General features: G+C 40.3%; 3 protein-coding genes across 8 annotated transcripts in view; 2 read left to right on the top strand and 1 right to left on the bottom strand.

Annotated features, from left to right (window-relative positions):
• The window catches only part of UFSP2 (UFM1 specific peptidase 2), a 38,580-nt gene extending 27,289 nt beyond the window's left edge, over positions 1-11,291 (top strand). Inside the window, exons 8-12 of one of the 2 annotated variants that reach the window (XM_036763616.1) lie at positions 14-178; positions 675-799; positions 2,744-2,820; positions 6,250-6,374; positions 9,174-11,291. In XM_036763616.1, the coding sequence (XP_036619511.1) occupies positions 14-178; positions 675-799; positions 2,744-2,820; positions 6,250-6,374; positions 9,174-9,260 (579 nt within the window). In that variant the 3' untranslated portion in view covers positions 9,261-11,291. The remainder of the gene's footprint in view (positions 1-13; positions 179-674; positions 800-2,743; positions 2,821-6,249; positions 6,375-9,173) is intronic. The other variant, XM_036763617.1, reaches the window with a different exon arrangement.
• Positions 9,342-13,704, bottom strand: ANKRD37 (ankyrin repeat domain 37). The gene is made up of 5 exons (XM_036763620.1): positions 13,587-13,704; positions 13,280-13,432; positions 11,961-12,052; positions 10,816-11,036; positions 9,342-9,793 (listed from the first exon to the last, which is right to left on the bottom strand). Exons 1-5 carry the CDS (start codon positions 13,611-13,613, stop codon positions 9,780-9,782), a joined length of 507 nt encoding a protein of 168 aa, XP_036619515.1. The 5' UTR covers positions 13,614-13,704; the 3' UTR covers positions 9,342-9,779.
• Positions 13,705-18,564: 4,860 nt separating this feature from the next.
• Positions 18,565-18,809, top strand: part of LOC118854408 (LRP2 binding protein) — a 40,571-nt gene continuing 40,326 nt past the window's right edge. The window contains exon 1 of one of the 5 annotated variants that reach the window (XM_036764771.1): positions 18,565-18,624. The gene's annotated coding sequence lies outside the window, so the exon portion shown is untranslated. Of the gene's footprint in view, positions 18,717-18,809 lie in introns of all 5 variants that reach the window. The other 4 variants (XM_036764768.1, XM_036764769.1, XM_036764770.1 and 1 more) reach the window with 4 other exon arrangements.

Below are 18,809 nucleotides of genomic sequence, written 5' to 3'. Positions count from 1 at the left end.
TTCTTCTGCACAGATTTCCACAGTGCAGGGCATATATGGTTATCATCATTACATGCAGGATCGGTTCGATGACAGCGGTTGGGGCTGTGCTTATCGGTCTCTACAGACTATTTGCTCTTGGTTCAAACATCAAGGATACACCGACAGGTCCATTCCAACCCACCAGGAGATTCAGCAGGTACAGAGCCACTGGTTTCAAGTTGTGCCTTTCAGGCACCCTGAGGACCCTGGCATTAATTCATACCATCTCCTTGTGGTAGATACTCATTTCTCTTTGGAAGAAATCTAATCCTTGATAACCTTTTCAGATGAAGAATAGAAATTAGGAGAGGTAGAAAAGGAAACAAGTGCCCTAACTTTAAAGCTTAGAGACAGCAGGGTGGTGCAGTGGGTAGAGCAGTAGACCTGAAGTCAGGAAAACCTGAGTCCACATCTAATATTAGACACTTCCTATCTATGCAGCCCCACACAAGTCACGTAAACTTCTGTCTGCTTCATTTTCCTCATCTGTAAGATGGGAGTGGTAATAGTATTTAACCTCCCAAGATTGTCTTGAAGGTAAAATGAAATAATATTTACAAAATGCTTTGTAAACCTTAAAGTGCTATATCAATGCTGACTATTATTATTTTTAATATTTGATTATTTTTTTCATCTGACCGGGCACAATAAAGGCTCTTGTTGATGTGGGAGACAAACCAGTGTCATTTGTAGGATCGCGACAGTGGATTGGTTCTATTGAGGTACAGCTAGTTCTGAACCATTTGATGGGGATAACTTCAAAAATACTCTTTGTCAGGTAAGGACATTGCATTCATTCTTTGGTAATGGTATTTTTTCTAAAGGACAGTTTATGAGCTATAATTTATCTTTAATCTGTAGGAAGATTAAGTTTTTGTTTCCTTTCCTTTTCCCTGCCACTTTTTTTTGTCTTCTGAATCTTTTTTCTCTTTTATTAATCCTTCCTATTTCCTTTTGATTAGGTTTAATGGGATTTTGTGCTTAGGAGAAATATGTGTATCTTTTTGGCCTGTGTCTGGGAGAAATTGGAAAAATGTTAACCTAGAGTGGAGTGATAGAGAATTTGGCATCTTTTTGGGGCTGGATTCACTAAAAAAAATCTTAAAAGGGAAAATATTCATCATTGATCTATGACTCATCTATGGTGTAAATATACATCTTTGCTGCTCATTTTGTCAAAATATTCATAAATATATTTATAATGTGGCTAAATATATTGATAATAAAAATTTAAATATTCATATATTATTTTATATACAGTATAATGTCATTTATTTTAATATATACTTATAAACGTCATATTAGTACATATTTTTCCTTCAGATTCTTTTAACTATGGTGGCAGCTTTTGGTGGTAATATTAAATATCTTGATTCTATAAATATCTATATTCTGTAAATTCTCATATTCTAATCTTACTGTGTTTGCTACTTAGACTGGTTAAGATGACTCATGCAAATAAGTCATAGCATTCCTAGTGATTCACATGTGACAATTCTTTGAAGTGCTACTATATTAAAATACAAGAAAGCTTTTTGTCACATTGCCCTGACCTGTGTCATTTTGTGATGTCATAGGATCATAGATTTAGAGTTGAGATGATCTTATAAGGTCATCTTCTTTAACCTCCTCATTTAACAGTTTATAGTGCATTACTACATTATTGTCAAACTCTGCTGTAACATTGTTCAGCTGATTAACCAATGATCATATCATTTCTGTGGAATTTACGCCTCCTTGTAAACATGATGTTTTCACAGAACTTGTTAAGCACCTTAAGATAGGTGTAACATTAAGATGGCTTATAGCTAAAGTTAAAAAAAAAAAAAGCAAGGTTAAGTCCTCATCAATCTTAAACACCAAAGTAAAAATTCCCTCTTGATACCTCCCCTTTAAAAGAACATGCTTTGTGTTGCCAGAAGAAAAAGAAATCCATCCACGGTTCAAAATGGGGACCTCCAAAGCAGGAATATGAGTCCCATGGGCCCAGAAGTGAGGGTCTCTAAACTCATTCATAAAATCTTGTTCTATTGCAGATGATGCTTGGAACAAAGAATCCAGAGTTTCTTGTCATTTCATCAACACATGCCCTCAGGAAGTTTTACTTTTATAAATGTTTTAAATCTTTCTTTGCTAGGCAGATAAACTCAATCTCTGCCACCATCAGGATGAGCTAGAATTCTCATAATCCAGCATGGCTATTTCAAGATTCAACTCTATGGGTGGAGAAATAGAAAGTTCCTTTCTTAGACTGCCACATAAATTGACTACCCAACACCAGCCTGTATGTATCTTCTCCCAAATACCACTCTTTGGCTAGAATGCCATGTATTAGGTGGGTAGAATATTTTCACATCTGTACTTATGCTGTCCTAGAATTTTTCCCTTGTCCTTTATTTAATGAAAGGCAGCATGGTACATTCTGGATGTGTAGTCAGAGGACCCGCCCCTTGTGACCTCTGACCTCTGGCACATCACTTAACCACTCTGCCTGGGCCTGTTTATGAAGCCATAGACTCTACCTTTTGTGGTGGTTCTCACTTAGAACTAAAAGGTATTACTGCAGATGATGCTTTTCTTAAATGTTAACCAAAGCTTCTTCCAAATAGCTTTTAGATTTGCCAGCTACATTTTTTTTTCACAAATAAATTATTAAAACAGCTTATTATCCAAACATGGAATTGAAGCTTAGAAATCTCATGCAAAACTGTCTCTTTCCTAGCCAAGGTTCTGAATTAGCCTCTCAAGGAAGGGAACTTGCCAATCATTTCCAGAGTGAAGGAACTCCAGTAATGATCGGTAAGGTTTTTGGGAAGTGTGGGGTGCATGGGGTATAAGAAAGAAGTCAATATTAAGCATATTTAATTATAAGAGAATTTAAAATAAAGGTACATGATTATCCTCTGTAAAACTCTTTTTTGAGGGTAACACTTTCTTGTGGTAGTAATATGAAAATTCTTAATTCTGAATGCTTAGACTATATCTCTGGTAGTAAATAAACATGTATGTATGGCTATCCACAAATTAGATTACAGTGACTAGGATGGCTTTAAGGAAATACATGTCCCAGTGTTTGGCAGTAGAGTGTCTCAGTGAGTTCAAGTCATTTGTGTGATCTGGTGGTCAAAATAGCTAATGTTCTCTTGGGCAAGTCATAGTTCCCAGAACAAGAGAAGTGATGGTTCTGCTCTCCTCTGCCCTGGCCAAAGCCTGTCTGGAATACTATCTTCAGTTCTCAGCATCCCATCTTAGGAAAGGTATAGACAAACTGTTTCAATTGATCAACAAGCTTTTATTAAGCGCTTACACACAACAGGCCAGGCACTGTGCTAGATACAGAGATACAAGTACAGGAATTTACATTCTAATGGGGAAGACAGCACACTTACAAGTATATAAGGACATACAGAATGAATATAAAAGGAATAAATGCAAAGTAGTTAAATATAGTGTAGTTTGGGAGGGAGGGCCAAACGGTAGAGGGATCAGAAAAGACTTCCTGTTGAAGGTGGTGCTTGAACCACATCTTGAAGAAGACAAGGATGATATGAGGAAGACAGAGCGTATTCCAAGCATAGGGGATTAATGGCCAGTGCCCAGGCATAAAGACAGGAGACAGTGCATTGGGTGTGAGGACCAGAGTGGAGGAGGAGGAGTATTCAGAGAGGCTGGAAAGATAGTGTGGGGCCACTAGGTTGTGAAGAACTTTAAAAGCTAACCCAAGGAAATGACATGTTAGCCTAGAGATCATTCCCACTGGAGTTGATTGAATAGGGGATTGATGGCAGCCAGGTCTGGTTGAAAAAAATCACTCAGGGCATGGTGTAGCAAGAGACCTTTAGCTGGGGGATCAGTCAAGAGGCTGTCACAGTAATTTAGAGGAGGTGTTGCAAGTCTCTCTCACACACACACACACACACACACACACACACACACACACACACACACTCTGCTGGGGATACAAAGACATAAAACAATTCCTGCCCTCATGGAGCTTATATTCTACTGGAGTGTGGGGAGGAGGGAGGGGAATTATGTGTGTAGATAACTAGAATATGCTGATTTGAAGAAGCAGAGATCATTGGTAAATCTCAGACATTGTGACCTGAGATGAATCTCGAAAGCAGATCAGAATTCTAACCCTTGGGTATGAGAAATTCCAGACATAGGGGTCTGCCTGTACAAAGGCCCAGAAGCAAGAGGTGTTTGTTGTGTTCAGGGGAACAGCTAGGCTCCGGTGAAACATGGAGTGTGTGAAAGCATATACTTGGCTACAGGTGTTTTCTCAGGCTGTCTTCCGTGCGTGGAATGCTCTCCCTCCTCTGCTCCAACTACTGACCTCCCTGGCTTCCCTTAAGGCCCCACTAAATCCCACCTTCTTTAGGAGACCTTCTACAGCCCCTCTTAATACCAGTGTCTTCCCCCTGGCAATTATTTCCCACTTGTTCTGTATGTAATAAAGCGTGCTTTGTATGTATTTGTTTGCATAGTTTCCTCCATGAGATGGCAAGCTGCTTGAAGGCAGAGACTGTCTTTCACCCCTTTTTGTGTCCCCAGCACTTAGCAAAAAGCCTGACACATAGTAGGTACTTGAGTATCATACATATGTGTGCGTGCATGTGCATGTGCGTGTGTGTGCGTGCGTGTTTTACAGCCTTCTGGAGACATGTTTCTATGAATCCTTGGTGATAAGAGTGACTCCAGAACATTGAGTAAATAAAGTAGTCCTTACTCAGAGACCTAAGGACAAAGTTGTCCTGTACTCGTCCTCTATCCAGATAAAACCTAATTTATAACACATTCTGACATATATAAATCCACCCACCAGTGCCCTCTAGCGTATCCCTCCATTCACATTACGGAAATGTAAACACAACTTTTATTAACCTACATTGAGCAGCATCTGCCTTGGTGTATGGAGTGTTGAACTTGGACTCAGAGAGCCCTGTTTCAAATCCCACCTAACATTTACTAGATGTTAGACTGAGCAAATCACCTAACACCTCCATTTATTAGTTTCTTCATTTATAAAATGTAAATTAACATAGAGATGTACATATTGTTAGATACCCGGATGGAATATACAGTTCCCTCATATCATGTAAAAATATATTCAAAGTCACACAACTACACAAAAACACATAAATATATATGTACATATATCTATATGTACATAAGTATTTTATACACATATGTATATATACACACATATATGAATGAGTGAACAAATGTTTATTAAGTACTTACCATCTACCAAGGTCTGTGCTAAGCTTCAGGTGTACAAATATATGCAAGATCCCTGCCCTTAAGGAATTTATATTTTTATATTCTAATAAAGATAACACATATAAGGGAATGAGAATTGGGAGAGGGAGTGTAGATGTGTTGAATGGGTTCATATTAGAGTTAGAAAGGATAGTATTTTGGTAGTGAAGAGGAGGAATGGTTATTTGACTGAACCATGGGATACTTATAGGCCAGTAAATTCCCCAGACTTTCTTACCCAACATTCAGAATGTAAAGCAAGATAATCTTCTACATCCATTCATTCTTTTACTGTTTCAACTAGTGAAATAGCCTCTTTCCTATAATTGCTGTATGAAGCAGAGAGGTAAGGGCATAAATCTGCTTCTAGATGCAAAGAAATGTCAGTGGGAAGAATGATTTCAATTAAAATGATAATTACAGAGAGAAGACCAAAGGGGAAATGAGAGCTGTCTTTAAATATTTAAGATGTTACCTAGCAGTAGACTTGTCATATGGTATTTCAGAAGGCAAAACTATAAACAAGATGAACGTTACAAGAATATACATTTTAGCTAAACCTAAGAAAGGACTGTCTAGCTCTCTGAGCCATTCATGGTGGGACAGGTTGTATTACAGCAGACAGACAGTCAGGCAGGGTCTTAACCATTTGTCTGAAAACATTGTGGAAGATTTCTGAGCTAGCTGTGATGACCTGAGACCCCTTCAACATCTGAATTCTTTGTGTTAACAAAAATAATTAAAGACAGACATAGGAGAACATCAAGTTAGCTCTGAATTTTAATAAAATAAATGTATCATTTTTAAGTATGCCTCCCAATGTTTCTGTAGTCTGAACGTGTAGATTCTGTGCTTCAAAGCTGTTTTGGATAACTTAAAAAACAACACAACTCTTTAGTTTGAGTGTAAAGTTTGAGATGTAATTGTCAGTTTATTTCAAATCCTATGTTTCCTTTTCTATAGGTGGAGGAGTCTTGGCTCATACAATACTAGGAGTGGCCTGGAATGAGATGACTGGGCAGGTAAAGTACCTGATTCTGGATCCTCATTACACAGGCCCGGAGGACCTGCACGCCATCTTGGAAAAGGTAGATGTTGTAAATGAAGATAATTCTAAAGCAGCACAAATCAGATGGCTAGGACTTGTGGTGAAACATAAGCCTCCTACATACTAAAAGGCACAATGAAGCATGTGCTGTCCTACTTTGTTTCAAGGGAAGATTCTATTTGGGAGCAGGGAATTGGGTATCAGGAAATGATAGTAAAGGAGGAAAAAAAAACTTTAAACATTTTTCAAAATAGAAATTAGGTATCTATTTAGAAGTAATTTAGTCTTCAAGAGAATCTAGAGGCAAGAAAAAAAAGTTATTTAAGAAAAATTGGGCTTTAAAAATTGATGATGTTTCTGCTGTTTGTAATGTTACTGCTGGGGGTGACCAGCTTCAAATATAAGAGTTTTTTTATATCAAAGGAATAAAACTTAGTTCAAAAACAGAAAATTAGACAGTTATGAACACTTGGGTTGTTAAGAGTTATTGAGGGATAGGAACAGAAGGTACTGAATCCTATCCTTTAAAAATTTTGAAGATTAGAATAGCTAGAATTTTTCAGGAATATTTTAGGTCATGCCCAAATTACAACATTCATTAATTGCTGTCTAAACTTTAGAGCTTGTCCATCTGTATTTATACCTGACACAGACAATACAGGCAGATGACGAATCAGGCCCAGAATTGAATGGGCAGGAGGAATGCAGGCTGGTTTGGCTTTGGCAAACTGCCAGGCTCCCTTATGACCGCAAGACCTGACTTCCCGTGAAAGCAAAGGCCCGTCTTTTTGATACCAACAGTCAGCTAGTGTTGCTTAATGGCCACAAATGTGGAATACAACAGCCTCTATAGGGTTAAAAATTAGTATCATGCAGATATTACAGGATTAAGAGCTGGAAGCTGTTAGATCTCAATCTTCCCTTTCCCCCCCAGCCTCTTACTCATTTTAGTTCCTTAATTTGGTGGTAAGAGCCTCTTCAGTGATTATGCCTGTACTAAAGGGAAAAGAAGGAAGCACACATGAGCCTTAGGTGTCCAAAAGATATTTAGTCAACAAAATTCTTCAGTGGTGGCTGGAAATGGCAGTACGACAGTGCTGTGTCCAGATGGGATAATGGTATGGCAGTTTCCCAGAATGGGGTGATATAGCATCTCTAACATTGGCTTCCCAGCTTTTCTTTTTTGTACGGGCCACGTCACAATGCTGCTGTGTCAGAGATGCATCCTTCTTTCAAGGGATCCCAGGATGGTGATTGTTAGGGAACAAGATGTTATCTGCTGCCTTCATAACCAGATCCATTCTTTGGGATCTTTGAATGTCAAGTGGTGAAAGGGGAAAGAAGAAATGAGCATGTGAAACTGGAATGTTCCCTGATTTACCCAGTTGGTTAATAGGAAGGTCCTGTTTAGGATGCCAGGTGCTATATGGGGTTGTCTGGGTACCATGAGTACTTTATGAGGTTATTATGGGGGAAAGACCTTCCAGGATGATTTTGTAAGGGAAAGAAAAATGCAAAGCACAACTAAAATATACTAAACTATATACGACTAAAATATATAAAAAAGACCAAGGATGTAACAACTTAGGCCACCTGTTGTATGGGACCTATAGGAAAGGATTACTCTAGGTGATATTAATAGCAAATTACATTTAGTATATCTCTAGTGACTTTACAGTGTTATCAGTGCTTTAAACATATCAACTCATTTTGTTCTGTGAAGAGTCCTATGAGGGTCAGAGCAATTATTTGTTCAAGGTCACACAGCTAAGTGGCAAACATGACCTCAGGATGACATGTTGTTCTGGTCCACTGGATCTATGGGACCATTTTTTTCCTTTTTATGTGAACTTTTCAGAGTCCATGGCACATGCCAGGCAACGCAAGAAATGAGAGATCATGGCACTCATGTTTTTGCAGTCAGCTACCAGGATTCCTATTATGTAGGTTGATGAGATTGTAAAAGGATTGCATACCTAGAACATATGCCTTTTAAACTATTTGGAAAACATAAAGATGGGCTATGTTGGAGAAAAGATGAGTAAATTTTGTTTTAAGGTTAAAGATAAATGTAGCAAGAGGATTTAGATTTTAATTTCTGCAAAAAACAAATGTCAACTTTAGTTTTAAGGTTAAAATGTCTATTAGGATAAGGAATAAGATCATTATTCACTTTCAGTTTTTCACTTAATATCTGCCTAGTATGTAAAGAGGGTCCTGGGTGTAGGTCCGTCCTACACATGCTCCATGGGATGACCACTGTTGCAAGTGAAACGCCAGAACCTACTGTACTACCCAACTAGATCGAGGGTTGTTTTTTTCCTGAATAAATTTTAACTTTATAAGAAATAATGAATATTAACTACTGAGGGCCTTTTAAAAAAAAATCAAGCAGCAGAGTGAGTAAACTCTTTTTAGTGCTTTCCAGTTTGCATAGAATCATGTCTGTGAGGGATACTTTTGGCTGGGAACACTAGTCTTAGTTTACCAACAGAAGGAATAGTTCGACTTAAGTCATGGTACTAGTGAATGAGGATGAGAGAAATATTGAACAAGTACATATTAGTTCGATATATAACAGATCACTATAAAATTCTAAATATTGTTAATAATTATTTACAAGTACATTTTGATTTATTTCCTCTGGAAACTATTTTGTAATTAAGAAAAATACTCTAAAACTTCAATGAAATTTAGGTAACCATTACCCTGAGTAGAAGTTTGCTGATGATGGTAAATCCACAAACATCTGGATGTTTCCTGGGATTTAGGGGGTGCGGGGAGGTACTGGAGCTTTTAAGTGTGTGACAAGGCTTATTTTTTTTATCCTTTTATCTAGGGTTTCTGTGGATGGAAAGGTTCAGATTTTTGGAAAAAGGATGCCTACTATAATCTCTGCCTTCCTCAGAGACCAAAGATGATTTGAAGAATCCGAGTAGAACCAATATTTATAAGTGTAGGGTGCATGATAGTTATGCAAAAACAAGGCACAAACTTCATATAAAAACATAAGGAAGGCAAATGTATATAGTAGCAATTTCAAATGCAGCCGTTTAGTTGGAACATCAGGCATATACTATGTGCAAGGTACTCTGGTTAACAATAGTGTGTCAATGCTACAATAATTGAAGAATGATTAAAACTGATTTTTCTTCATTATCGTTGGAGTCTTTAGAAGAGGTTTAAAAAAAACACCCCAACGAAATATTTGTATTTAGCTTAAAGATATAAAGTTGAAACACATACAACCAGATGCAGCATACCAAAACTATATGAATACATATATTCTTAAAATGATCTTCACTCAGAAGAAATTTTAATCTCTCTCACTCCTTCTTAGAAGAAGATGAGAACATTTTATGGATCAGTCCAGTAGCTTGTGGCCCAGAAAGAGATCGTCAATCTGAGGATCTGCTCCAAACTTCTTTTCAGTCAGCTTCCCATTTTAACACAAATGACCTATTTTAAAAAAAAATGCAGCAGCTATTTCCTTTGTGACATTTTCCATTGGCACCTTTACAGTGAGGGAAATACTGAATGCTGCAAGTACATGCTAGTTTGTGTGATATATAACAAACCACTATACAATTCTAAATATGTTTGGATAACTATTTATAAATACATTTTGATTTTGCTTCCCCTGGAAATTATTACTAATTTGTAATTAAGAAAAATAAGACTAATGAAGCTTAGGTAACTATTACCCTAAATAGCCACTAGTTACTATTAGAATCTAAATAGTCAATCCTCAACGTTCCTTAAAAAACGGCACAATAAGTTTAAAAAAAAAAAAGAGAGAGAGATTGTTTATACATTCAATCTATGGGAAATGGAGCAAGGTTCAGTTGACCACAAAAATTGTCATCTTTCGCTAGAGATTGCTCAAAATAGACTTTTCTGCATACAAGTCTTTATTTTAAAAAAATTCTGAAAATACACACGTTTCCTAACACAGTAACCATAAAATAACCTATAAAATGCAGAGAAGAGAGACGGGCAAGGCCAGCAATGTCACAAGAACCCCAAGGTTAAAAAAAAGGGGGGGCAGGGCAACACCTGCCATCTCTAATCTCACTTTTGGCTCCTTGGTCGAACTGTTCCTCATGAAAAGCCACATGCCTGGGGTGAGTCTTGGCAGGGGCATCAGGCCCAACACTTCTGAGAAGGTGGGGGTGAACACCATATCTTAATTCACCCACAAACTCAACCACTTTGGGAATAGTTTTTCGAATACTTTCCTCCTTTAGCAGATACAAACTTGTGCATCACAGTTGCCAACTTGAAAGTGAAAATGAGGTTATTATCACGAGAATCCTTAAAGTTTAGAAAGTATTCTAATGGGAATACAATATTACAAGCAGTTCAAAACTAAAGACAGATGGAGCCTTACTGAATTATTAAATATGAATAAGGTTTCAGTATCATAATGAGCTTAATTCTAATATTTATATAGAAATCTTCACAATCTACCTGCTACCTACCATCTGATCGTTGCTTCTTCCCATTTGAGTTGTCCACATTTCTGTGAGCTCGTTTATTTTTAAGCAGCAAACCACAGTTGTCAGTGTTGAATGAACATTTGGATTGTTCACTTAACTTCATACTCTGTATATGTTTAACTGTTGTGAGAAATTTGGCACATTCCAGAAATCCACAAGACCATGCCAGGTCTTCTGCAGTCTGCCCATTCATGTTACGTAAGCTACAGTTCAATCACAGAATTGGAGAACAATTAAATAAAAATGAATTGCTGTTTCTAAGATTTAAATTTTTTAAAAAATTTTTTATTCTATGCTTAATAAGCCCATCCAAGTAAACAATATTTCAAAAGACATCTACTTTCATCAATATATTTACTCCCTCTGCCACCCAAAAAGGAAAGAAAAAATGATTGTATGTACAATAAATTCAAAATTATTTATGTTATTAAACGTATATTAAAATTTAAGAAAATAGTAAAAAGTCCTTTTTGTTTGTTGTGTCTTCTTCTGATCTCTCTTTTTTGTATTTTTTTCTGATTTTCTTGTTACCACTTAACAATTATTCTGATGATCACAAAAAAGACCACTGTTATCAAAATAATTTGACTCTGCCAGAAAAAAAGTTGTTTCAGGGTAAAGAAAGGGCAGGAAGAGGTGTCCAATTCTGGCGGTCAACATTTTAAAGAGAAAATAACTACTTCTACAGAGGGCTGTTTCCTACAACAAGCAAGTTCTGCAGTGAGATTTCAAACGTTAATTAAAATGGAATGGGTTTTCCTCTGCCAAAACTGAAGGAGAACATTTCTGTAGTTATTGACATAAAATGGTCGTAACTGTAGAACATTCTGATTCAGAATGTCAGAGTGATAGGAGTTATGAATAAATGGAACTACATCGAGTTAACATGTAAATTGTCTTAACATTTCTGTGCAGGTCACGAATAAAGCATTAAATGCCAATGAAATCTGTACACCTCTGACTCTTACCTTCCTATTCCTGGTGTTTCCAAGAAAAGGGCAAAATTGAAGCAGTCATTTGATTTTCTGCTTTACTGAGTTAAAGGGATTGATTACATGAAATAACTTACATAAAGGCACTCAGGAAACTGTAGCATACCAAACCCGTAAGGTGGTGTCATTACTTACTCAAGTAGGGCATCACCAGCTACAAGCAGACTGAGGCATTCCAAGCTCCCGACTTTAGCCGCTTTATGTATTGGGGCTTCTCCAAAAGCATCCTGGTTAAAAACAGGAAGAGAAAGAAATTCAGATTCTCCGCACAAAAACCTCTCCTCCCAGCAGCTTTCTCACTGGAAGGCAATGAGGTGAGTCTAAATGATCTGAAATATGAGAACTGTACTGTTCTAGTTGCTTGCCACCATAATTTCTCCCAGAATTATGATTTGCAGCAGAGGGGTCAAAACATTCCTGAGTGCGGCCTCAACCAGATTAAAATATAACTGGGAAATATTTAACAAAATAAAAAATAAAATAGTTAATATTACATTTTAAAAATAAGTCAATATATTAGTAGCCCCTCTTTCTGACTTGACACCACTGATTTAAAGCATTTGGACACAACTGGCCTTTTGCCAAATATATACAAAAGGACTTCATCCCACAGGCACCTTTTGGGTATATAATGGAATCTCTAACACCAAGGATAGTGTTTTCATGATTAAGAGTAGAAAAAAGTTCATTCTACATTCTTCTTAGAAGAAATAAGCAAATCAGATACAAGCTACACTTATCCTAACAGGGCAATTACAACTTAAAAAGATCAAAGGGTAACTTAATTTTACTATCTTCAGTGGAAACGAATTGCAGGTAAACAGTTGAAGCAGTCTTCAGAAAATCTCTCCAGAACTTTAGAAGAAAGTAATCATAGCAGTCATGGTACCAGGGCCACATAAAGTGAGGGCAGCATGGCAAAAAGCCACTGGCTCTGGCTGTCCAAGGACCCATGTTCAAATCCCACCAGCGGAGTCTGTTTTCCTCAGGTTAGATTTCAGCGGCCTCCCATATCTGTTCCAGCTTTAGTTCTGACCAAGAGGGGGTGAAGCTTTTACATTTGGGACATTTTAGAGCTGGAAGGGACTTGATTATTTAATTCAATTCCCTCAACCCATTTTTCTGGCCTGGAGTGGACACACCCACCACCAACTTCTCTGGGACACTGAAAAGCTAAGTTAAAGTGTCAGACACAGAATTCGAACGCAGATCTTCGTGATTCTTACGGCCCACATGCTATGTTATAACCTGCCTTCTCTTCTAATTTATCAAATGAGGAAATGGAGAACCCAGAGAGGTTAGGTGGCATAGCACGATCGGGGGCAAACTCAAGGATGGATCTCTCCCAGGTGAGTCCAATATTCTTTGCAAAACACCAATGCAAAAGGCCGTGGTTTTCGCACCTGGCACTGCGGTGTTTGTGCAGCCCGGCCCTCCTCCGGTTACCTAGTTACCTGTTGATTGAGGTCGGCTCCCGCCTGCAGCTGCCAGAGCAGAAAGAAGGGATGTCCGGCCTGGGCAGCCAGGTGTGCTGGAGACTGACCGCAGGCGTCTCGAGGGGCGTTCACGGCGCTGCCCGGCTCCAGCAAACGCTTCAGGCTGTCAACCTGGGAGGAGGGAGGGGTGAGGCATTGGGGAGGTCAAACGGGTCAGCCAGGTAAGGAGCCCCTCTACTGTGCGCGCTCGCTCTGGACTGGCCCCCAGACCCCGGGGTGCCCTCCTCCCCCAGCACCGGATGGGCGGACGGACGGACGGACGCACCTCGGCCCCGCAGTCCAGCAGCAGCATCACCCCGTGAGCTACTGCAGGCAAAAGGTAGCAGTGGCTCTGCCTGGAGCTCCGCGTTCAGCGCGGCTGGGGGGCCTCTCCTCCGGGTCTCCCTTTTTCCTCTTGTTACTCCTTTCTCCTCCTCCTCGATCTCCTCGCTTCTCCTCCTGTTACTCCTCTTTTCTCTCTCCTTCTCCCTCTTTTCCTCTTCCTCCTCCCCCTTTCCATTCTCCCGTTCCCCTTTCACCCCCTCCTCTCCTTGCCCGCCCATTGCCCCACTAAAGACCTCCGGGTCTGGGCAGCACGTACACAAACATCACCACGTGGAGACGGGGCCCGGGCCGGGGGTGGGGGGTGGGCGGGGAAGAAACCAGCGGGAAGTCCTGGGAGTTGATTGGCTGGAGCTTGTGGGCGGGGAAATCTGGAAAGGAGCGCCCCGCGAAGTGCGCAGGCGCGGTAAGGCCTGAGGGGCCGGGCGGAGGTGGGGCGGGGATGGGAGGCCCAGGGGCGGAGGCTGCCATTAGGTACAGCGTGGCCTGGCACGTAGCACACCCGCTCGCCCGGCCTTGGGAGGGGGTGGAGGTCGCTGTGGCTTTGCGTTCCTGCTTCCCTGCACGTAAGCAGGAAGCGGCGAGGGGCCAGGGCCTCTCGGTGGCCAGGCGAGGAACATCACACCTGGCACCATAAAGAGTAGGCGGGGAGACGCAGGGACCGGGCCTCCTGGGGGTGGGTGCGTGTCAGGGCCCAGGCCCCTAGATTAGAGAAGGACCTGGGGAACCGAGCCTAGGCCAACCTAACCCCCCAGCCGGCTGCTTCCAGTCACCTGTAGGGCATGATGACCGTTTTGGAGCATTCCCATTCAGGAGCCTGGGCGAGCTGGGCGAGTGTCTATCTGCACGCGTTCCCCACTGTGGTTGCATTATCTGAATGAATGGGGCAGGCCAAGGTGGAAGAGAAGTTAGGAAGTTTAATTCACTAGGTTGGATCCAATGATTTCAAGGTGGGAGGGACCCAAGAAATCAGGTGGCTTAGTTAGTGAACGATTGGAAGGTCCTGGAGAGCAGGGACTATCTTTTTCTTTCTTTCCTCAGTGCTTCGCACATGCCTGGCATGTAGCAGGTGCTTTTTGTCCTTTCGACTCTGTGACCCCATTTGGGTTTTTTTTTTTTTTGGCAAAGATATTGGAGTGGTTTGCCATTTCCTTCTCCAGCTCATTTTACAGATGAGGAAAACAGGCTGAAGTGCTTTGCCCAAGGACACACAGTTAGTGTCTGAGGCCAGATTTGAACTGAGGAAAAGGAGTCTTTCTGACTCAAGAACTGGCACACTATCCAATGTGCCATCTAGCTTCCCTAGGAGAGAGGTTAGGCCTGGATAAGTAGATCTGAGAATCATCTGCATAGAAAAGATGATTCAGTGGGAACTGATGAGATCACCAAGCAAAAAATGGTGTTGGGGAAGAAAGAAGAGGGCACAGGACAGAACTTTGGGGGTTTACCCATGGTTAGCAGATGTGGTTTGGATGAAGATTCAGCAAAGGAGACTGAGGAGTGGTTAGACAAGTAGGAGGAGATAAGGTGTAAGGGAGAAGAAAATGATCATAACTGTCGAAGTCTGCAGAAAAGTCAAGAAGGATGAGGACTAGTGATTGAAAGATAATTGCTAACTTTGGAGAGAGCCATTGAATGGTGAAGTCATTCAGTTGAATATAAGGTCAGGAGCCGGACTGAAGAGAATTAAAAAAAAAAAAAAAGGAATCACAGGCACCAAATGTCACAGGTTTCTATTAAAAACCTAGTTGTGAATAGCTTACTATTTTTCTCAGGTGCAGATTAATAGTGACTACCTCAAAAGCTAAACCATTTATACAAAATTTTTATTAAAGCACCTTTTTCAGAGTCTTTTGTATAATATCATTAATAATAATATTTCTCAGCTTCAATAAAAATGGTCATTCATACTGCCAGTGATATTTTTGTGTCCATGGAAGCCATGTTTTAGAAAAAACTGGAGATGGAAATCTCATTTTCATTTTTAAGAGGGGTTAGAGGATAGAGCAAGGGAGAACAACAATTATTTTGGGAAAGCAGAATGAATTTCAATTCAACAAGAAATACATCAAGTACTCTCTGTGCAAAAGAAGCAGGTAGGTGGCACAGCGGAGAGATGCCACACCTGGAGTCAGGGACACACATCTTCCTGAGTTCAAACCTGGCCTCCGAAGCCAGCTGTGTAATGCTGGGCAAGTCACTTAACTGCATTTGCCTCAGTTTCCTCATCTGTTAGATGAGCTGGAGAAGGAAATAGCAAACCACTCCAGTGTCTTTGCCAAGAAAATCCCGAATGGGGTCACGAAGAGTCGGATATTACTGAAATGGCTCAACAACAAATTTGAAGGAACTCTGCTAGATATGGAGGACAGTACATAGTTTACATTCTAACATGCTCTCTTCAGCCTTAGAGCCTACATTCTAAGTAGGTATTTGTTTCACAAATAACTCACAGGAGGCGCTGGGGGTTTCAGACTCCAGCCTCTAACAAGTTCACTCTTGATCTGGTCAGACAGGCAGATACCTTTGGAGGGGTTAATAGTCTTACTTTATTCTAGTCTAGTCTTTTCAGAAGGTTGCTGATAATGAAAGAACCAGCACCTACAACATTCCCTAACAATCCTCTCAGGGTCCCTCAAGAAGGCAGGGTGGGCAACCACCCCATGTCTCGATGGGGTCAGTGGAGACAGACACAGCTTGTGCACTCCCCTAAATCCTCTCAAGCCTTGATGGGGGCCAGTCGAGGCACACACAGATTCCCTGTGCTTTATCCTACTCACTGACCAGTGCCCACTTGCTTTACAGGGCAACAGAAAAAGAAGGCATCTTGCCAACATTAAGCTCACAGGTCAACTTTAGCAATATTGTCATTTGGTGCAAGCGTAGTAAATATCAATTATGTCACCCCTTATCTCAAGGTGAAACCTCAGTAGGACTGCCTATTACTATGATTCAGGGAATTACTATCTAGGCTCCTTGCAGCTATTCTGGGAGTTATTATCTAACACCTGGAAACTAGACATTGCCATGGCCATGGATCCTGAAAAACTGAACTCTAAAAAGGATAACAAAATCCTCCTTGCATAGATAAGATGCATACTCATAACATTAATGCATGATAAATAGATTAGAGAGGTACCAGTCAATTGCTAGGTGAGACCTAAGGTGAAATTGCTCATTATTTACTAGAAGGGGAATCGGAAGGTTTTCTAAAAGTAGTATTTGAGTTCAGCTTTATAGAATGGTTTGTAAATTCAAAAGGCGGAGGATGACAAAGACATTCTAGACCAGAGGTTCACATACCCCTTGGCTTACAGTGAACCTCTTCATACCCTCTAGTCAATATGTAAAGAAATGAATTCTAGAATTTATCATGCTTAAAATAGAGATTACTTTTAAAAGATAATGTACTAATTTATGAACTATTCCCTGTACCCTTTGTTTTTCCCATCAAAATTTAAGCTCCTTGAAAATAGGAGCCATCTTTGCTTTTTATTTGTATTCCTGGTCCCTACCACAGTGCTTGGCACATAGTAAATAAGCAGGTGTACACTGATACTGAGCCCAAACTGGATTGCCCCGTGACCATCCGACAGAAACGTAAGACATCAGTGATGCTTCCCTAGCAGCTGTACGAGATCGTCTACCTCCTCCTCCCCTCCCATTTCATGCATTTCATGTGTTTTGCCCCAGATCAGGGGCCTTGGTCATTGACTAGCATATAATATGTTGATTCAGTTGGTTCAGTTATATGTGGTCCCTGGAGAGTGGGGTGTTATTACTATTGTGGGGCTTTGTAGGGTAAGTGTACTTCTGTGAGCTGGCAGTCCTCATAGGGTAGCCCTGTGTTAGCAAAACTGCTGCCAAGATCAAGTCTGTGATGAGACTCAGCTCACAGACTCTTGTCTGAGAAAGACCAAGATGAACTTCTACCGCTACCATTGTACCAGAATAAGTACAAGTGAAATGGGACTGATTGCCAGCTGGCTATGATGCTGTGGAGCTAGGACCTTAGGACCAATCACAGGATCTTAGAACTGGAACTTAATGATAATCACAAGCTTTTTTTTTTTTTTTAACATTTTACTGTTCACAAAGTGCTTTGCAAGTATTCTCATTTTAACCTCACAACAACCCTAGGAGGTAGGGGTTATTATCCCTGTTTTACAGATGAGAAAACTGAAGCAGAGAGAGATTAAGTGATTGGCCCGGGGTCACACAGATAGTATCTAAGGCTGGATTTGAATTCATATCTGACTCCTAGTCCAGCACTTTTCCCATCATGGCACCAGACTGCCTCTTACTGTCTTAGAGGTCATCCACTCAACTACAGCATTTTACTGTAAAGCCGTAAAGGAGGCAGGCCTAAAACTGAGACCTGCAGACTCCTAGTCCAGTGTGCTTTTCAGTATATCACCCTGCTCCCCTTCCTGCAGTTTAGTGCATCAATCTGACATTTCATTATCTAAAATAACTGGTGTCATAGTCACATAGATGTAATCTCACTGGGTCTACCCTTTCCTACCAATAAGGTCTTGTCCCATGCTGATGAGAATGAGTTTTAACAGTAGAATTTTGGAAAAGAACTAGTATTTGAGGGAAAAGAATAACCACTGTTAGGTTTGCTTTCCCATATCTTTAAACCTCCAAGTAGCCTGGCCTCCTACATCCTAAGTAGAGAGAGTGGCCTCACTCTTTTCAGTGCAGTCACCGCCCCGCCCCCCCAACAACTATAATCAATTTTAGATCGTAGCACTTTAATTAAGACAAGGAAAAGATAAAAAAAAATGGCTGTGCACTCAACTAAGATAGAAAAGAAGCGGCAATTTGAAATCGAAGAGGCAGATCCTATTCTGGTCATTCTGATGAGCTGTTTATCATAAAGCTGCTTTTTGATCACTAGGCAACTGGAAGGTTCTGTTGAAGAGGAATTCTGGCTGTGGGTAGTGTCAGCAGGACCCAGCAGTATCAGCAAGTGCGGTGTGGGTAACGTAAATCATCAGTATGTGAATTTGTGAATTAACAACTAGATAGATCACAAGTGATTCCTTGGAGATACAAAATGATACTGGTGGTATTGATTTGATGAGAATTGTCCCTTTCCCTTTATGCTCACCTTTTTGTTGATAGCTATAGTCCTATTGACCTAAATGGTAAGGTTGTTGGG

Source organism: Trichosurus vulpecula, chromosome 6 (assembly GCF_011100635.1).
Source record: "Trichosurus vulpecula isolate mTriVul1 chromosome 6, mTriVul1.pri, whole genome shotgun sequence".
Lineage (NCBI taxonomy): Eukaryota > Metazoa > Chordata > Mammalia > Diprotodontia > Phalangeridae > Trichosurus > Trichosurus vulpecula.
The sequence above is the reverse complement of the archived record's forward strand: the minus strand, read 5'-3'. Positions and strand labels throughout refer to the sequence as shown.